Genomic DNA, 20,686 nt, shown 5'->3' with positions numbered 1-20,686 from the left:
TAGCTAACAGGACCAGTGGTCAGGGATGATGGGAATTGTAGTCCCAAAACATATGGAGGGCCAAGTTTGGCCATGCCTGATCTAACGAGACTATTGATCCATAAAATGAAAGCAATCATTAATGTTCTGTAGTATAAAAGAAATAAGACAGTATTGTAGATGATAAAAATTAAAATAATTTTTTTCTGACCTGAACTAATGATAGTCATTGTTTGGATGGGGTGCTCTGATGCATTTCTGCAGTCACACAATCAATCAATCAATCAATCAATCAATCGTAAAATGAAAAAACAAGCCACAGTCACAAAAATGAAAAAGCCACACAAACAAAAACGCAAAAAATAGCAAAAACAAAAGCACCAAATATTGCCTCAGAACATGGCCATCAGAAACAGAAGGATTTAATTACAATGCAGGGGGGGGGGCTTGGATTAGCTGCGTGGGTACAACAGGATGAAAAAAGTCTTAATTACCCAATGGGGGGGAGGGCCTTAAATTTGCTGCGCAAGGGTAAAACAGGATGAGAAAAACCTTAATTACAATTGTGTGGGGGACTTAAATTTGCTGCGCAAAGGCAAAACAGGATGAGAAAAACCTTAATTACAATTGTGGGGGACTTAAATTTTCTGCACAACAGTAAAAACGGAAGCTCAGGAACCCGTTCAGCTTCTGAGGCAAAGTTCGAAAACCGCAACTCCCCCTTCCGGGCTTGTAGCCTTCGGGTTCCAAGTTGTTCGGAAACTAAGCTGCTCAAGAACCGAGGCCCCACTGTATATGATCTTTTGACATTGCCATTTCCTCTTTTGGGGACTGACCCAATGCGTTTAATTCCCAGGACTTGTACTGTGTGCGTAGTGACCTGGGGAATCTGCTCAAAGCCCTGGGTCGCTTGGAAGAAGCCAAGGTAGGTGTTCTGTAGAATGAGTTTTAAAACATCAGTCTTTTGAGAATGTGAACGCTTGCGCCAAGTCTTCGATGCTCCGCTGACCTGCGAGACTCCCAAGAAATGGCTGAGAAGCCGAAGGCCTTGAATTCCCCCAGCGTAGTTGCGGGGCCAGATCTGGCAAGCCCCCGTTAATACTTGGTTTTAAGACGTTGAGTCTTGCCGCAGAACGAGACTACCCACTATTGTGATGTGACTCAGGGGCGTCACCATTCTCTGATCTGGAAAGAAACATTCCTTCCAAACTGAGGCTTGCCTGCTGACTTAGTCCGTGGTTCCTGTGAGAAGCAGGCGCTCTTCTAAAGTCCTTTGCGGCTTGTAAGTGGAGAAGAACCTTATCGAATGTTTCCTTCTGAATATGGCATTGAAAGAAAGACGATTCTTTAAAACCCCCCCCCCCACCGTCTCCACAGTGGAAGAAAGGCTGGCAAATAGTCCTGGTCCTGGTTTGCTTCCTTCGAACAATCTGTCTTTGTCCAAAGGGTCAAGTGACGTGGCTGGTTTGCTCGGGAGATGAGCTGATCAAAGAAAAACGTGCGGCCGAGAGTAGGAAGGTGGCTTCTAGCAATCCGGTTTCCAGCCGAGAAGTCGAACCCCAAAACGGCTCTCCGCCAAGGGGGGCTTTCCAACGGGACCCGAAATTGCCTTGTTACAAGCCACCTTAACGCAGCTGCCGGGGCGCGGAGGAACGAGGAGTAGCTCCGGAGCTCCTTCGCTTCCAGCCCCATGCGCGTGCGTTCGAGTGGGGTGCGTCAACAGTGTAGCTTCCGACTGGTTGCGATTCTGGGCGGGGAGGGGGGAAGAAAAGCCGATTTCCAGGAGAATCCGCTCTCAGGTTCTGGGAATGGACAAATTCCAAGCGCAGATTGGGCAGGCAGCCGCTCCAGGCAGCCCCATTGTGCCGACTCTGAATAGGGGCATCCAAACGCCTTCTCCAAAGCGCCAGGCGGACAGCTAACTCGAATCGCACACCACCGCGGCTTCTAGCGTGACTGGTCACCAGCTGAGATACCGCGCCTGCCTTAGGTTGCTGACTTCTTTGTTTCAGAGATCTGGAGAGACACGCCTAGCTTGAAAGTGTTATTCCGTTTTTCGCGAGAACTCGTTAAACCGGGGGGGGGGGGGGAGATACATCTATATATATTCTGGACAAACGGCAATGTATTTCTTTGGCCATCAGTGCATTTGCAAGACCAAACCAGCACAATCTTTACCACCTGAATTGAAATTCAATTGTTGCGGGAGTTTCGGAGCCTTTCTTCCAGTTTGCTGTTGCCCCCCATTAACCCCTTTCCCTTCTGCATGCCCCCCCGATACAGACCAACCGCCCCCCACCCCTCCACCCCCCGTGTTAAGACGTACCCAGAGATTTTCGATTGCTTTGTTGGAACTTTTTACTAATGATCTTGTTTTATTTTCTCTCTCGTTTTTGGTTTTCCACCACTGATATTACATTTAGAAGGTTTCAGGTGGGGGAAACCTTTTCCATGCGTAAGGAGAGGGAGCTCGAGGGCTGGATCTAAAGCAGAAACTCTCCTCCTCCTCCTCTTCCAGGAAGGAACGCACCGAAAACTCACATGAGAAATATGGTAACGGGTTTGTAACTGCCACGACAAAAACCATTTGCTCCATGCCTGAATCTTCTGTCTTGTGGCTTCGGAAACTGCTTAAGTATTTTCTGTACGAACGAGTAACGTTAGAGAGCAATTGATAGTCCTAGCCACGTTTCTTTCCGAGAAATAAACGTAAAAAAAATACCTTAAGATTTAAAAGAGATAATTGGGAAAGGACTTAGTTAAAAGTATCTAACTCTTCCCGGTGGTTCATTTTTTATCCTTTTTCCTTCTTTGTTTGGATTGCAGCGTTCTGCTCTGCTGATGACGCGCTGTGGTCCTGCGGTAGCGCAAGGGCGGCGCAGCGGAAATGCGCACGGCGTGTGATGGGGCCCTTGTGAATGGTGGACTAGACGATTCATCTCCATGTGGGCGGCTCCTCTAGGCCTCTCGGCAAAATTGGGTTGCGATGCATTGAGGTTTCCGGCACAAATTTAAGACTCCCCACCCCCCTGAGTTTCTGCGTGGGCCTGTCCGGCAGATGAATCAGTCTGGTTGGCCACTCATAGCACCCAGGGGCATTGCGGCAAAGCGCGGCAGTTGGCAGCGAGGGCGCGAGCGGCGTGCTGTTAGGGGGCGCCGGCGACTTCTCGCGCTCGCATTGCAGGGACCGGGACCTTTGTGCAAAGCTGTCATTTGAGGTTGTGAAAGTAACATTCAGGTGTGCTGAAGTGAGTTCAGGGTTGGAGAGCCAAGTTTTTGCTCTTTAAAAAGAGAGAGACCGTGTCTTTCATGGGGTATTCTGGATCTTCTAATGTAATTTCTACTTACAGTAGTCCCTTGGTTCTCAAACGGAATCCGTTCGAAAACCAAGGATGCCAACAAGGCTGAACCTTTAGGGAAGTTTTTAATGACCAGTTACCACGGTTCTCAAACTTTGTTCGCTCTGGAAGTCAGTTTCAAAAGCGTTCCAAAACCAAGGCGTGCTTTCCCATGGAAAGGAATGCAAAATAGATCCGTCCGTTCCAGACTTTTACAAAAACAGCCATTGAACACAAATTCTGCTCTCTAACAAGACCATTGATCCATAAAATGAAAGCTACTGTACTATACAAGAAATAACAAAAGCACAAAATTGCAAAGACCAAAGCGCCAAACTTAATCCATTCCGGAAGCCTGTTGGACTTCCAAAATGTTTGGAGACCAAGGCGCAGCTTCTGATTGGTGCAGGCGCCCCAGAAACAATTGCCGACAGCTGCGTCAGACATCTGGCTTCCAAAAAGCTCCAGAAACAGGAACGCTTCCGGGGTTTTGGCGTTTGGGAACCAAGGTGTTTGAGTAGCAGGAATTTTGTGACTCCCAAAAGGAAACCTGTGACTGTCCATTAGGGCGGTTCATATTAACTTTTTTTTTTTTGTTGGAAAATGCCTTCTCCAAAGGTATTTTCTTACTACACTAGGGATTGCAGTATATAGCTATATCTGAAATTTCATGCATATCAGTTAATATCTTGACCCGGCTCCGCTGAATTGACATTTCAGCCTTCACGATATACAAAAACGGCTATTTTCATGAAGGAGGGTCCCTCGTGTAGTACCTTTGGAGAAGGCATTTTCAAAAAAAAGTATGTTAATGAACTGCCCTAGTGAACACCCAATGCTTTTCAGTGGAGCAGGGTCAAGATATTAACTGATATGCATGAAATTTCAGAGATAGCTATATAATCCGTAGTGTAGTAAGATAAGACCTCTGGAGCAGACATTTTCCAAAAAATTTTTTTCATAAACTGCCCTATTGTCCATATGAACCTTTCTGTAAAAGAAGAATTAACCCTTCCTTCTGGGTTTTCGGTGTTTGAGTAGCAGGGATTTTGTGGCTCCCGAAATGAAACCTCCTCTTGTCCGTGTGAAGAGGATGCCAGTAAAGTTGAGCCTTCCTGTAAAACAGCCTTTCTCAACCTTGGGTCCCCAGATGTTCTTGAACTACACCTCCCATCATCCCTGACCACAGGTCATGCTGGCTAGGAATTATGGGAGTTGTAGTCCAACAACATCTGGGGACCCAAGGTGGAGAAAGTCTGCTGTAAAAGAAGAATTTGAAGCTTCCTTCCAGGTTTTCGGCGTTTGAGAACCAAGGCCCTGCTGTCATTTTGACAACTGGAGAATATTTGGGAGAGACCAGCCCCAAGGTCATATGACCTCAGCCAGGATGCTATCCAAACTGTGTCGCAATCCAAACTGTTGCAATCCAAACAGCGGCGTATTGGAAGCCAATTGTAAGTGTGAAAGCAACTGTCCTGGCCTTGGCCGAGGAATTGCTTGCTAGGAAAGAATTGCTATATATCGAAGGGTCAGCATAACTGACAATGGTGGATTTGCACTCGGGTCCTGGTTTGCGCCAGCGCAGCATCACCCGCCAGCACGCTAGTTTTGGCGCCAGCGAGCGAGCCTCTACCGCAGGATCACTTTTGGCCGGTCAGAGGAGGGATACTAACTGGGACTTTTCTCTTGCTTTTCTTTTGTGCAAATACCCCCTTCCCCCTGTACCTACCTACCTCTCGACCCTCCCAAGGCCTGCTACCTGAAAGCCATCGAGACCCAACCCAACTTTGCTGTGGCGTGGAGTAACCTCGGCTGTGTGTTCAATGCGCAAGGGGAAATCTGGCTGGCGATTCATCACTTTGAGAAGGTAACTGTTAACGGGGTTTCTGGGCTGTAGATGGGAAGGCCTGGAAAAATAATGATAATGATAACAATCCAATATAAGCCCCATTAATTGGGCTATTTTTTTACTAATTTTTTTCATTCATAAGAATCCAATCTAAGCCCCATTGGGCTAGTTGCATTCTTGCTGCCGTCGTTGCAGACATAAGAAGTCTTATACCTAGTGAGAAGGCTTCTGGCTTTTTGACAAATGTATTTTCAAACATTTTCTTTAAACTCATCATATATTATTTCCCAGAAAGCCTTGACCAATGTCACATAATAACAGCTGCATATTAGTATATCGCTGCTTCGCAAGATGTTGCAGGGCTGAATGAAGTGGTTTGTAATAACACTGTCAAAATTGGATGCAATTTTTTAATATATACAGTGGTACCTCGGGTTACATACACTTCAGGTTATACAGTCCGCTAACCCAGAAATCGTGCTTCAGGTTAAGAACTTTGCTTCAGGATGAGAACAGAAATCGTGCTCTGGCGGCTCAACGGCAGCAGGAGGCCCCATTAGCTAAAGTTCAGGTTAAGAACAATTTCAGGTTAAGAACAGACCTCCGGAACGAATTAAGTACTTAACCCAAGTTACCACTGTATAATATTTTTTTAGTTTTCACAAAAAACCAAATCATTACATTAAAGAATATTTTTTTAAAAAACAACTGTATGCACAATCAATGTTAATCCCACATTATGGGATCATTTGACTTCCCTCCCCTGCCTCCCCTGGTTCCTTTGTATTATCATCATTCATTATCATCACTGGAGAGCCAGTGTGGTGTAGTGGTTAAGAGCGGTAGTCTCATAATCTGGGGAACCGGGTTCGCGTCTCCTCTCCTCCACCTGCAGCTGCTGGGTGACCTTGGGCCAGTCACACTTCTCTGAAGTCTCTCAGCCCCACTCACCTCACAGAGTGTTTGTTGTGGGGGAGGAAGGGAAAGGAGAATGTTAGCTGCTTTGAGACTCCTTAAAGGGAGTGAAAGGCGGAATATCAAATCCAAACTCCCCCTCCTCCTCTTCTTCTTCTTCAATAAAATCATCATCACTAATTTAAGGTTATCAGATTTTTTTTCAATGAGTCCGGGGATACTTTTCAACTTAAATGGATTTTGTATGGGGACTGATTTGTAAATCCGTGGACTGTCCTTACTTTAAATTTAACCATTACAGGTGGGTTTTTTAAAAAAATTAATCCTGCTAATGTATTAACCTGTGTGCACTGCTTTTGTCAATATGCAATAAACGTTTCCCATTCTTTTTTATATTAAAATTGGAGGCATTTTTTCAGCTGCAATGGGCCTCCGGTGTCCTGTTAGTACCATTAGTTGGTACCATTTCTCGTACAGTTGATATTCCTTGCATAGATAGATTAGATACATGATAGGTAGGTAGATTCGATTCGATTCAAATAGATAGATAGATTAGGTAGGTAGGTAGATTAGATAGATACATAAGAAAGGTTGGTAGATGGATAGATAGATTAGTTAGATAGATAGATAGATAGATTGATTGATTGATTAGGTAGGTAGATAGATAGATTCAGGCATGGCCAAACCTGGCCCTCCAGCTGTTTTGGGACTACAACTCCCATTGTCCCTGACCACTGGTCCTGTTAGGTAGGGATGATGGGGGTTAGAGGGCCAAGTTGGACCACACCTGGATTAGATGGTAGGTAGATAGATTAGATAGATAGGGTAGGTAGGTAGATAGATAGATAAGATAGGTAGGCAAGTAGATATATAATAAGATAATTAGATAAAGTCGGTAGATAGATAAGGTAGGAAGGTAGGTAGGAGGCAGCCTAGGTAAAAGTTGACCCACTTATTTAAAAGTAACCATGCTGTTATACAGTGGTACCTCTGGATGCGAACGGGATCTGTTCCGGGGCCCCGTTCGCATCCTGAAGCGAACATGCTCGGGTCACGATTTGCTGCTTCCGTGGATGCGTGTGGCATCATTTTGAGCGTCTGCACGTGCGCAAGCTGCAAAACCCGGAAGTAACGCTCTCTGTTACTTCTAGGTCACCACGGAGCACAACCCGAAAATGCTTAACCCAAAGCTACTTCAACCTGAGGTATTACTGTATTAGTAACAAAAATTTATTATCTTAAATATTTTCAGGCGGTGACCCTGGACCCCAACTTCCTGGATGCTTACATTAATCTGGGGAACGTCTTGAAGGAGGCGCGTATATTTGACAGGTAAGCAAATAGGCATAGAGCTTATATTCTCTTTTATATATAAATGGTTTTTATCGGTTTTGCGTATAATCACATTACATCTTATATTCTCAGTTTAGTGGTTGCACCCATACCCAAACTAACTCCCATTGTTGTCTAGAGGGTTGATTTTATTTAAAGCAAATTGATTTAAATCCCAAATCCATAAGACTTGATTTAAATCCCCTCTTTTACAGGAAGGTTCAGCCTTGCTGGCATCCTCTTAATAGTGACATTCGGAGGCAGGTTTCCTTTTTGGAATCCTAACTTCAGAGTCTTTTTTACGGTTATATCAAAAATGATTTGGTTCTGCTATATACAGCCCGATTGTGACGAAATGATGGTGAGCTTTAATAAGTGAACACTTTTTATTTGAACAACTTTTCTGCTGTACTTGATTGAAAGGAGAAAAGAAACATTTCCTTCATAACAATTTAAGCAATTTATTTCACTAAAACAGTAACATGGTAGCATATGTATCCATGTTGCTTAACTGATGTGCTGAAACATTTTTTCCCCAAGAAAAACTTGGACTGAGTTTTCACACACATGAAAAACTTAAAACAAGTAATTCTTTCCTGAATTTTTTATTTTTTTATTTTTTTATTTCTACCCCGCCCTCACTGGCCAGGGCCGGGCTCAGGGCGGCTAACAGCAAATATAAATTACAATAAAATATAATAGAAAAAAACCCCCAGTTAATTAAAATACGGCTTAAAATACAGCTTAAAATGCAGCCTCATTTTAGTAGTAGCCCATAAATCAAGACTATAAAGGGAGGAAACCCAAGCCAGCTATCCATGCTGGATGGGCCAGCTTGGGCCAGCAAAAAAGCCACGGGAAAATTTATATACCAAATCCCATATAGGGTGTCAGAGTGAGTCTAAGCATAGAGCGAGTTAAAATAATCAAGCCTGGAGGTGACCATCGCATGGATCACTGTGGCCAGATCAGGGCGAGAGAGGTAAGGGACCAATTCCTTAATACGGCGGAGGTGGAAAAATGCCACCTTTGCTGTGGCTGCAACCTGCGCCTCCATGGAAAGAGAGGCATCGAAGGTTACACCCAAGCTCTTGACAGAAGGCTCTGGCACTAATTGCGCCCCCGCAAGAGATGGGAGTTGGCCCCCCAACCCCATGTTGTCCTGACCCAGCCAGAGGACCTCTGTCTTCGAAGGATTTAACTTCAACTGGCTCCCACGCAGCCACCCAGCCACGGCTTCCAAGCATCTGGTCAGTGTGTCTGGGGCCGAGTCAGGGTGGCCGTCCATTGACAGATAAAGCTGGGTGTCATCAGCATATTGACGACAACTCAGCCCTAAGCTCCGGACAATCTGGGCAAGGGGGCGCATAAAGATATTGAAAAGCATCGGGGAAAGGATTGTGCCCTGCGGCACTCCACACAACAAGGAGTGCCGCAGCGACAACACCCTCCCTAGTGCCACCTTCTGTCCCCGACCTGAGATAAAGGAGCACAGCCATTGTCTGACTGTGCCCTGAATCCCCACGTAGGCAAGGCGGTGGTCCAAAAGTTTGTGATCGACTATGTCGAAGGCTGCTAACAAATCTAAAAAATCAGCAGTCCTGGCCAGCCTCGATCCTCTTAATCGTCCTCCCAAAGCATTTTATTTTTTAAAAAACAGATTTTTATCCACCCTGGTGACAATGAAACTGAACCAGTCCTTGATCTCATTTCAGAGCCGTTGCAGCCTACCTACGGGCCCTGAGCCTGAGTCCCAACCACGCTGTTGTCCACGGCAACCTGGCATGTGTGTATTACGAACAGGGGTTGATCGATCTGGCAATCGATACCTACAAGAGGGCCATTGAACTCCAGCCCCACTTCCCCGATGCCTACTGCAACCTGGCCAACGCGCTGAAAGAGAAAGGCAGTGTAAGAAACTGGTCCCTTTTGCCTTGGGGTGGGGGGAACATCTATATAAAAGATGTTTTATAGATGGTACTTAACACCTGCCAAAATAGCTAAAATGTATAAAACAAAACAAACAAAAAACCTGTGCTGGAGGTGCAGTAAAGCAGAAGGGACACTTATAACGTATTATTCGCCCCATAGGACGCACCTAATTTTTTGGAGGGGGGGGAATAAAGAAAAAAAATTAATTCTCCCCCCAGGCACGGGGCAGGCGCGGGGGAAGCCCAAGCTTCCCCCGACCCCAGCCCCCAGAACAGCCTGCTATCCGCAAGCCTAGGGAGCCGCGCCGGTCTCCCCAGGCTTGCGGAGAGGTGCGCGAAGCCCGGGCGCGCTCTTTAGCGCGCACCAGGTTTCGGAATGCAGGCAGCTCTGCGCCACCCTCCGGAGCCCCGCGCGGCTTCGCACCGGGCTCCGGAGGGTGGCGCAGAGCTGCAGGAAGCCTGGGAGCGCAGGCAGCTCTGCGTTGCAGGAAGCCTGAGAGCGCAGGCAGCTCTGCGCCACCCTCCGGAGCCCCGCGCAGCTTCGCGCCGGGATCCGGAGGGTGGCGCAGAGCTGCAGGAAGCCCTGGAGCGCAGGCAGCTCTTCGCCACCCCTCAGAGCCCCGCGCGGCTTTGCGCTGGGATCCGGAGGGTGGCGCAGAGCTGCAGGAAGCCCTGGAGCGCAGGCAGCTCTGCGCCACCCTCCGGAGTCCCACGCAGCTTCGCGCCGGGATCCGGAGGGTGGCGCAGAGCTGCAGGAAGCCCGGGAAAACCTGCATTCGCCCCATAGGACGCACACACATTTCCCCTTCATTTTTGGAGGGGAAAAAGTGCGTCCTATAGGGTGAAAAATACGGTACATGTCTGGTGGGCCTGTGAAAAAAAAATACAGAAGCTTTCCTATTAGGCAGTGGTGTCCAAACATTTTTCAAAGAGGGCCAGATTTGATGAAGTGAAGGGCCATAAGAGCCGACCAAAGTTGTTGACTTTTTTTAAGGATTGAAGTTGTTGAGCTCTTTTCTTAGGGCTTAAATTGTTGAACTTTTTTTAGGATTGAAGTTGTTTAGCTTTTTCTTAGGCTTTTACTCCATGCTGAATTGGCCAGATTAACAGAGACGATTAGGGCACAACCCAGACAAGAATTCCAAAAGGAATGGGGAAAATGCAGAGAATACTTTACCAAACAGTGCCCCAAAATATACACTTGGACTTGTTTCAATTAATTTCTACAGGAGACTTTGTGGTTTAAGTCATAATTAGGAAAAATTGTAATAATCCCATACAAAAGAAATAGTATACAAGAAGTAAATAGGGAGGCCATTTAACAAGATAAAGTCTTTTATTTTTATGTTATGTTTTATTTGTGTAAGGGGATAGGAGTTTATTTTTGATAATTAGTCAATGGTGGTGGGTCTGTTTGTATGTATGAGTTGTTGTGGACTATGTTATAAATAAAATTAAAATTAAAAAAAGAAAATGAAACCGGTCCCTTTTGCTTTCTGTATGTCAGAGGGTTTGCTGAAAAAAGCCTTCCGGATGATAGTGACCTCGAAATTGGCCTTTTTTGGGGGGGATTTGGGGTACAGAACCTAGAAGTAGTCCTCTTTTATTTTTTCCTTTGTCACTTTCATGTCAAATCATATCATCGCATACAACTTTGCTCATACCAAGCGTCGACTCCCTGCCCCCCCCCCTGCTCTCACTCCCTGGCTTTCTTAAGCAGTCACGATCCTCTTAGCATTTCTATATCACTCTTTAAAAATTGTCCAGTAGCACCTAATAATAATAATAATAATAATAATAATAATAATAATAATAATAATAAAATTTATACCCCGCCCATCTGGCTGGGTTTCCCCAGCCACTCTTGGCGACAAAATAATAAAATACAATAGTCTGTCAAACATTAAAAGCTTCCCTAAACAGGGCTTGCTAAACTTGGCTTCTTCTTGGTATAATTTTTTGTGTGCAGGTCCACTTCTTCAGATAGAAAAGCTTCTACCAAGACCAAACTGAGTTGGTCTGTAATGTGCTACTGGACAATTTATATATTTTTTTATATATTTCAACTGCGTTAGACCACCACGGCTGCCTACCTGAACATATATCGCCCTATTTACCTTCTTACTCTATTTAAAACAATTTACTTTAGCATTTGTAAATCACTTTCAAAAATTATCATGACAAAATATTTTAAATCAAACCATCAAACATTCTCAGATGTTTACAGTGTTCTTTCACATCTTTTATAAATTTACTCCAGTCCTTTTCAAACAGTTTGTCGCACCAATTTCGGATTTTCACTGCCAGCTTTGCCAGCTCTGCATATTAAATCGTTTTTGTCTGCCATTCTTCCAAAGTTGGAAGTTCCTGCCGCTTCCATTTCTGGGCTAAAAATGTCCTTACAGCTATGGTAGCATACATAAGTCTACTTTTGGAATTTCTTCTCCCACAATACCCAATAGAATAGCCTCTGGTTTTTTAATAACAGTATATTTAAAGATCTTTTTCAATTCTTTGTAAATCATATCCTAGTAGACTTTGACTTTAGTGCACATCCACCACCTATGGACGAAATTCCCTTCCTTCTCCTTGCATTTCTAGCGTGCCTTATCTTGAGTTATATATATTTTAGGAAGTTTAGTCGGCGTCAAATACCACCTATACGTCACCTTCATTAAATTTTCCGTTAGTGCTGTACATGCAATAAATTGTTTTTGTCCATAATCTTTCCCACCTATCTAATTCAATGTTATGACCAAAATCTTGAGCCCATTTAATCATAACCGACTTAACTTCTTCATCCTTTGTATGCCATTCTTATACGTTTTTGGCAATGATTTTCTTTTAGAATCATAGAATCATAGAGTTGGAAGAGACCACAAGGGCCATCGAGTCCAACCCCCTGCCAAGCAGGAAACACCATCAGAGCACTCCTCACATATGATTGTCAAGCCTCTGCTTAAAGACCTCCAAGGGAGGAGACTCCACCACACTCCTTGGCGGCAAATTCCACTGTCAAACAGCTCTTACTGTCAGGAAGTTCTTCCTAATGTTTAGGTGGAATCTTCTTTCTTGTAGTTTGGATCCATTGCTCCGTGTCCGCTTCTCTGGAGCAGCAGAAAACAACCTTTCTCCCTCCTCTATGTGACATCCTTTTATATATTTGAACATGGCTATCATATCACCCCTTAGCCTCCTCTTCTCCAGGCTAAACATGCCCAGCTCCCTTAGCCGTTCCTCATAAGGCATCGTTTCCAGGCCTTTGACCATTTTGGTTGCCCTCCTCTGGACACGTTCCAGTTTGTCAGTGTCCTTCTTGAACTGTGGTGCCCAGAACTGGACACAGTACTCCAGGTGAGGTCTGACCAGAGCAGAATACAGTGGCACTATTACTTCCCTTGATCTAGATGCTATACTCCTATTGATGCAGCCCAGAATTGCATTGGCTTTTTTAGCTTCCGCGTCACACTTGGCTGATGTCAAGTTTGTGGTCAACCAAGACTCCTAGATCCTTTTCACATGTACTGCTCTCAAGCCAGGTGTCACCCATCTTGTATTTGTGCCTCTCATTTTTTTTGCCCAAGTGCAATACTTTACATTTCTCCCTGTTAAAATTCATCTTGTTGGTTTTGGCCCAGTTCTCTAATCTGTCAAGGTCATTTTGAAGTGTGATCCTGTCCTCTGGGGTGTTAGCCACCCCTCCCAGTTTGGTGTCATCTGCAAATTTGATCAGGATGCCCTTGAGTCCATCATCCAAGTCGTTGATAAAGATGTTGAATAAGACCGGGCCCAAGACAGAACCCTGTGGCACCCCACTAGTCACTCTTCTCCAGGATGAAGAGGAACCATTGATGAGCACCCTTTGGGTTCGGTCAGTCAGCCAGTTACAAATCCACTGAGTGGTAGCATAGTCAAGAGCGCATTTTACCAGCTTCTTTACAAGAATATCATGGGGCACCTTGTCAAATGCCTTGCTGAAATCAAGGTAGGCTACATCCACTGCGTTCCCTTCATCTACCAGGCTTGTAATTCTGTCAAAAAACGAGATCAGGTTAGTCTGACATGACTTATTTTTCAGAAATCCATGCTGACTATTGGTGATCACAGCATTCCTTTCCAGGTGCTCACAGACTGTTTGCTTAATGATCTGCTCCAGAATCTTCCCTGGTATTGATGTCAGACTGACTGGGCGGTAATTATTTGGGTCCTCTCTTTTCCCCTTTTTGAAAATAGGGACAACATTTGCCCTCCTCCAGTCTGCCGGGACTTCGCCTGTTCTCCAGGAATTCTCAAAGATGACTGCCAGTGGTTCTGAGATCACATCTGCCAGTTCTTTTAATACTCTTGGATGCAGTTCATCTGGCCCTGGAGACTTGAATACATCTAGACTAGCCAAGTATTCTTGTACTGTCTCCTTAGTTATTCTGGGCTGTGTTTCCTCTGCTGAATCATTTGCTCCAAATTCTTCAGGTCGGGCATTGTTTTCTTTATCGGAGAAGACTGAGGCAAAGAAGGCATTGAGGAGTTCAGCCCTTTCTGTGTCCCCTGTTTGCATTTCACCATCTTCTCCTCTGAGTGACCCCACTGTTTCTTTGTTCTTCCTTTTGCTACGAACATACCCATAAAAGCCTTTTTTGTTGCTTTTAACCTCTCTAGCAAGCCTGAGTTCATTCTGTGCTTTAGGTTTTCTGACTTTGTGTCTACACGTGCTGGCTATTTGTTTGAATTCCTCTTTGGTGGTTTCCCGCCTTTTCCATTTTTTGTACACATCCTTTTTTAATCTTAACTCAGTTAAAAGTTCTTTAGATAGCCACCCTGGCTTCTTTAGGCACCTTCCATGTTTCCGTCTCATTGGTATTGCCTGAAGTTGTGCTTTTACTATCTCCCTCTTAACAAACTCCCAGCCATCATGAACTCCCTTTCCTTTTAGTATTACTGTCCATGGGATCTCACCCAGCACTTCCCTAAGTTTTATGAAGTCGGCTTTCTTAAAGTCGAGAAATTGAGTCCTAGTATGCTTGGCTGCTCCTTTCCTACTGTATAGTAAACTTCAGAAGAGCATGATCACTCGCGCCTAATGATCCTTCCACTTCTACCCCACTAACCAGGTCATCAACATTGGTTAGGACCAGATCTAAAATGGCTGTTCCTCTTGTTGCTTCTCCCACTTTTACTATCTAGCAACTCTTGTCTCTTAATTTTGATTTAGTATGACCAAAACCATTTCCCTTACTGTCTTCCTTAAATACATCTTGCAAAAGACGGTAAGTGTGCGGGAAAGAGAGTTTGAATCGGATTAGTCTGATCTTGTATTTATGTTCCCCTAAACCAAGCATGTCCAAAATCCACTTTGGGGGCCTTCCACCCACCTCTCCTAGATCTCAAAATGCATTGGTTTTATCATATTTCCTGCTATCCTGCCAAAGAATTTAAATTTTCCCAATGTTCTTTTAGACCAGGCATGTCCAAAGTCCAGTTCAGGGGCCTAATCTGGCCCTCTGGTCGATTTAATCCGGCCCTCGTGGCAGTTTATTTACTAGGGCAAAACTTCCCCCCAAAAAGCTCAAGAACTTTAATCCTAAAAAAAGGTCAGCACCTCTGGGGTCAAATCCTTAAAAAAGGCTCAACAATTGTGGGGTTTCACTGTTAATATGCTTCTTTTTAATTGCATTTCACTATTAATATATTTCTTAATTGTATTTCAGTTCAACAATGACTTTGATAAAATACATCTTTTGTGACGTGCAGAAGGCTTGAGATACCTATGAGGTGCAACAGTTACCATATAGCATATATTCAATATAAAAAACAGCAACAATTGGTTGTTAACAAAGGACAGCTGGCATATATAAAAAAAAGATATTAACTGATATGCATGACATTCCAGATATAGCTATATAATCTCTACTGTTGGTAAGAGAAGACCTTTGGAGCAGGCATTTTCAAAAAAAGAGTTTTTTATGAACCGCCCTAATACCAAGTTACCTTCAGGAGCTGAGGGCCGTATCAAACCTCAATCCGGCCATCCCATCACAGAGCAGCCTTTTGGGCTCCTGTGAAAGACATACTAATATTCGCGTAAAAACTCTGTTTTATGTTTCGAAGGTTGCCGAAGCCGAGGAATGCTACAATACAGCTCTCCGTTTATGTCCGACTCACGCAGATTCTCTTAATAACCTGGCGAACATCAAGCGAGAACAAGGGAATATCGAGGAGGCTGTCCGCCTCTACCGGAAAGCTCTTGAGGTACGTGCGTGGAGAATTACAACAATTAAATTGACACATAAGGGTTAGGCATGCGTACTCTGGACTCCTAGTCTGGGTCTTTTTAAAAATCGCCGATCAGATTTTTCTTGATCAATAACGGAAATAATGGTGAAGAACTGAAAGTGAAGTAGCATTTTGAGGTTCGACAAAGCATGGTCCGATAAGTCCCTTTTGGAAGGAAGAGGGTCTGTCCCTCTTTTTATATTCCTTGGCCTCCTGGAATGACCAAAAATCTGCTTTTTCATCAGAAGAACAAAGCAAGGTGTTAAGGAACGGTACAGAAATTGAAATAAAAGCTGAGCACATGCTGTTCTCTGTGTTGGCTGAGCTTGATCCCCTGACAGTCTTATTTTCTAACAGTATTTCCTATGGTACGAAAAAGGCAGTTCATAGGCCCATGATGATGATGATGACGATTATTACCACAAGTCATTCCAAATGGTGATTTATTTTGCAGCCAGCCCCTGCCACATTTGAGCATCAAAGAGGGGCTCTTTAAAATACGGCATTGGTCATTTGACAGTCTGATCTCCCAACAGTATTTCCTATGCATGCTAAAAAGGCAGTCCATAGGTTCCTCCTCCTCCTCCTCCTCCTCCTCCTTAATTTTTGCAAGTCAATCCAAATGAGGATTTATTTCACGCCCACAACCTTTGAGCCTCAAAGAGCGGCCTCCGTCTCTTTAGAATGCTTCTCAGGGAAACTAAGAGTGAGCTTCTTCCCTGCAGGTCTTCCCGGAGTTTGCAGCTGCGCATTCGAATTTAGCCAGTGTTTTGCAACAGCAGGGGAAGCTCCAGGAGGCCCTCATGCACTACAAGGAGGCCATCAGGTGAGCTTCCAAAGCCATGGGGAAAATAGATTGAAAGAGCTCCTCTTTATTGTATTTTAATCTTTTGCTGGAAGCCGCCCAGAGTGGCTGGGTATAAATAATAAATTATTGTTGCTGTTGTTAATAATTATTATTACTCCTCATGCGCTGGTCTGGTGTCTGTGGGAAAGCTCTCCTCTTGTGGATAATGCACTTTCTCTTTTTCTTTTAGGTTTTTTTATTTTCAGTTTTTTTATTTTAACATTTTATTTCCATACACTCCAAACATTTTCAATATATACAATACTGGGATTATACAAACCCTTCGGACTCTCCCCCATCTCCCCCCCCCCCCCCGGTTTCCATATTTTGCCATCTTTTCTTGCATGTAATTACAATGATCCGTTCTATTCCATTTCCTTATTTGCTACTTTAGCTTCATCAATGTTATATCAATCCTGCCTGCGGAAAGCCATCTAATTCGATTTTAATTTGATCCTGACTTGTTTTTAGGAGGTAATTTAATTATTGTTTGATTTTATACTAATGTTATATATTTGATGTTAGCTGCCCTAAGCCCGGTTTCAGCCGGGGAGGGCGGGATACTATTATTATTATTATTATTATTATTATTATTATTATTATTATTTCTAAATATGTACAGTGGCCTTTAAGGTATTCAATAAATTTTCCCCATTCTTGTTTAATTTTTTTATATATATAGTTTTTATTAAGTTTTAGCATTTTATATTCAACACAAACATCATTCTTGCAGACAGCATAGATGAATCCCAATCTCCCCCAGCTTCCCTCTTCTGGTTTTTTAAATATTTGCTTCTCCTGCCTATCTCATTCTCCCTTAATTTTGCCATTTTTGAACTAACGATGGTTAATATCCTTAAGGTTTTTGCACCATGCTTTTTCACATTTCATCTTCATTATTTTCCCCATTTTGTCCTTTTAACTTTTTTCTTTGCTTAAATTTGCTATCATCTTGATGTCTGATCTTCACGGTCATTTTGATAATCCACTCTTCTTTTGTTGGGACCTTCTCTTCCTTCCACATCCGGGCTAAGAACATTCTGGCATAAACAGAATACACTGTCTTTTTAGGTCACTTGGTATTTCTTCACCCGTTAAACCTATTAGAAAGGCTTCTGGTTTTTTCACAAATGTTCCCCCCCCCCCGTTAATCATACAGTGGTACCTTGGTTCTGAAACTGAATGGGTTCCAAAACCAAGGTGCACTTTCCCATAGAAAGTCATGCAAAACGGATTAATCCGTACCAGACTTTGAAAAACAATCCCTAAAACAGCCATTTAACATGAATTTTACTATCTAACGAGACCATTGATCCCTAAAATGAAAGCAGTCATCCATGTACTGTACTCTAAAATAAATACGACAGTCTCGTAAATTATAAAAATGAAAATTATTTTTTTTTCCTGACCTGCACTGATGATAGTCATTGTTCGGATGGGGACCGGGGCTTCTATCCGTTTCCGCAATCACACAATCAATCAATCAATCAGTAACTAAACTGGGATCCGCACAGTCACAAAAACAAATGAACCGAAAAAGCCTCTGAAACAAAAACACCAAATAAATTGCAAAAACCAAAGCACCAAACTTAATCTGTTCCGGAAGTCTGTTTGATTGGTGCAGGTGCCCCAGAAAGAATAGCCGACAGCCGAATTTGATGTTTGGCTTCCGAAAAACGCCTGGAAACTGGATTTTCGGCATTTGGGAACCAAAGCGTTTGAGTAATAATAATAATAATAATAATTTTATTTATTTATTTATTTATTTGTATCCCACCCTCGCCGGCCGAGGCTGGGCTCAGAGCAGCTAACATCATAAAAACAACACAATGAGCCTAAAAGCAGACATCAAGTAATTCAAGTAAAAATTAATTCAGACAAGTTAAAATCCGGGCAGGTGGCAATTATTAGGGTGGAATTGAGAGTGATTAATAATTGCCAGAATTGAGGAGCAGGGATTTCCCAAAAGGAAAGTGCTGCTTGTCCATATGAAGAGGATGCCACAATGCTGAACCTTTCTGTATAAAAAACCTGTATAAAGAAACCTGTATAAAAAACCTTTGGGAACATTTGAGAACCAAGGTCTCACTGTCCCACATGACCACTAGGGTGGTTCATAAAAAACACTTTTTTGAAAATGCCTGCTCCCAAGGTCTTATCTTACTACACTAGGGATTATATAGCTATATCTGAAATTTCGTGCATATCAGTTAATATCTCGACCCTCCTCCATGAAAATAGCTGTTTTCTTGGCCGTTTTCCTATTTTGTGAAGGCTTTGGAGACGGCATTTTTAAAAAAGGTTTTTTTAATGAACTGCCCTAAAGACCACCGTATAGGATAGAAAGAGCCTTCTTGACCCTTACATTTCCAGCATAACTTCAGTGTATTTTTGTACCAAAACTGCACTTTTTCTCTCGCCCTCCACGTCAGAATAAGCCCCACTTTTGCAGACGCCTATTCCAACATGGGGAACACCTTGAAGGAAATGCAAGACGTCCAAGGAGCTCTGCAGTGCTACACAAGAGCAATCCAAATAAATCCTGCGTTTGCCGATGCCCACAGCAACCTCGCTTCCATCCATAAGGTGAGCTTTGTGTCTCTGCTAAATCTATTTTTTAAAAAAACTGCGGGGGGGGGGCAGCAGCAGGGAAATCTGTTAGTTTTTACAAAGGAAAACAACTGGCAAAAGCCGTCCCAAACCGAGATAGGGCGCAAAAAGAAAAAGGGGAGAATTGGAATTTATGCTGGAAGTGTGAGGAGGCAGAGGGCACGCCGATACGTTTATGGTGGGGCTACGGAAACGTTAAAAAAATTCATGAGGAAATAAAAAAGATGATCAGAATTAATTTAGAGGGGAAAACCAGAGGCATATTTACTGAGTATAAGAGGTAAAGAAATACCACAAGATGGGAAGATATTATTCTTATACGCGACAGCTGCAGCAAGGCTACTCCTTGCACAAAACTGGAACAGGAAATATATACCCACAAAGGATGACTGGATAAAGAAACTAATTGAATTTATAGAACTGGCAAGGTTAAGTGCAGTAATAAGGTACCAATCAAACTGGAAAGTAAAAATATAATGGAAATGGTTTGAAGATTATGTGTTCAAGTACTGCTCAAAAACTAACATGTTGATATGTTTGGTTTAATGTTTGTAAATCTGGTTTAATAATAATAATAATAATAAATAGTAAGTTAAAAGAGTTAAGAAATATAAGTTTAGATAAAAATTGCAATGTGAATGTGAGTGAAGGAAGTCACATGGGTATTTGGGTAAATGGTGAGTTGGGTATAGGGTTAGATGTGGGGAATCCATATATGTAATGTATAGTGTTGAAAATGTACGGCAACTAGCATGTAAAATGAAATCATAAATAAATAAATAAATAAATAAATAGGGGGAAAATAAAAATGGCAATGTGAAATATTATATAGGAGGGTGAGGGGCGGTGGAGGGAAGCCACAAGGGTGGTTTTAATGTCTGAAATTTTGGGTGGTAGGGTAATACGAATTTTGTTTTGTGTCTATGTGTTTGTAAATAAATTTTTAAAAAGGAAAATGAAAAAATCGCTGTACTTTTCAGCGTGTCAGGTGGGTTTTTTACTTTGAAAATGGGGGGAGGTCTTATATGGGTGATTGGGTGGGTGAATGGCTCATTTTCTTAAATTTGAGCCCCCCCAAATAGAGGGTGGTTTATATAGACGGAAAGTATGGTGGAGTTCCACACCCAAAAATCTCATTGTGACTTCCAATCACCCCTACGTCACATTTCCGATGGCACCCTTTCGCTCGTCTCTCCTAGATCTCAAAATGCATTGGTTTTGTCATATTTCCTGCTGTCCTTTGTCAATCCACACCTGCCAAAGAATTTAAATTTTCCTAACATTTTTTTTAGACCACACATGTCCAGCGTGTGGCCGGGGAGCGTAACCTGGTTTACTTACTGGGGCAAACCCCCCCCAAATGCTCAACAACTTCAATCCTAAAAAGAGCTCAACAACCTTGGGGTTAAATCCTAAGACAGCTCAACAAATTTGCCCCGCCCTCATGTCAAATCTGGCCCTCTTTGGGAAAATTTGGGCACCCCTGTAAATTTAGACAATACAGTCCTATCTCGGGTTAAATATGCTTCAGGATGAATATTTTTGGGTTTCGCCGCATGCACAGACGCTCAAAATGACGTCATGCGTGGAAGCGGCGAATTGCGACGTGCAGATG

The 20,686-nt window shown here is 43.2% G+C and overlaps 2 protein-coding genes across 4 annotated transcripts in view; one reads left to right on the top strand and one right to left on the bottom strand.

The window, feature by feature from the left end:
* LOC128406711 (P2R1A-PPP2R2A-interacting phosphatase regulator 1-like) overlaps positions 1-20,686 on the bottom strand; it is a 328,756-nt gene that overhangs the window by 46,452 nt on the left and 261,618 nt on the right. The window lies entirely within an intron of this gene.
* LOC128406697 (UDP-N-acetylglucosamine--peptide N-acetylglucosaminyltransferase 110 kDa subunit) overlaps positions 1-20,686 on the top strand; it is a 79,539-nt gene that overhangs the window by 25,074 nt on the left and 33,779 nt on the right. For both annotated transcript variants that reach the window (XM_053374273.1, XM_053374274.1), the window contains exons 4-10: positions 836-904; positions 5,068-5,184; positions 7,334-7,413; positions 9,129-9,324; positions 15,450-15,590; positions 16,340-16,440; positions 18,894-19,047. In XM_053374273.1, coding sequence (XP_053230248.1) covers positions 836-904; positions 5,068-5,184; positions 7,334-7,413; positions 9,129-9,324; positions 15,450-15,590; positions 16,340-16,440; positions 18,894-19,047 — 858 coding nt within the window. The remainder of the gene's footprint in view (positions 1-835; positions 905-5,067; positions 5,185-7,333; positions 7,414-9,128; positions 9,325-15,449; positions 15,591-16,339; positions 16,441-18,893; positions 19,048-20,686) is intronic.

This window comes from Podarcis raffonei, chromosome Z (genome assembly GCF_027172205.1).
Source record: "Podarcis raffonei isolate rPodRaf1 chromosome Z, rPodRaf1.pri, whole genome shotgun sequence".
In the NCBI taxonomy this organism is placed as follows: domain Eukaryota; kingdom Metazoa; phylum Chordata; class Lepidosauria; order Squamata; family Lacertidae; genus Podarcis; species Podarcis raffonei.
Note: the sequence above shows the minus strand (reverse complement) of the source record. Positions and strands in the feature narration are given on the sequence as shown.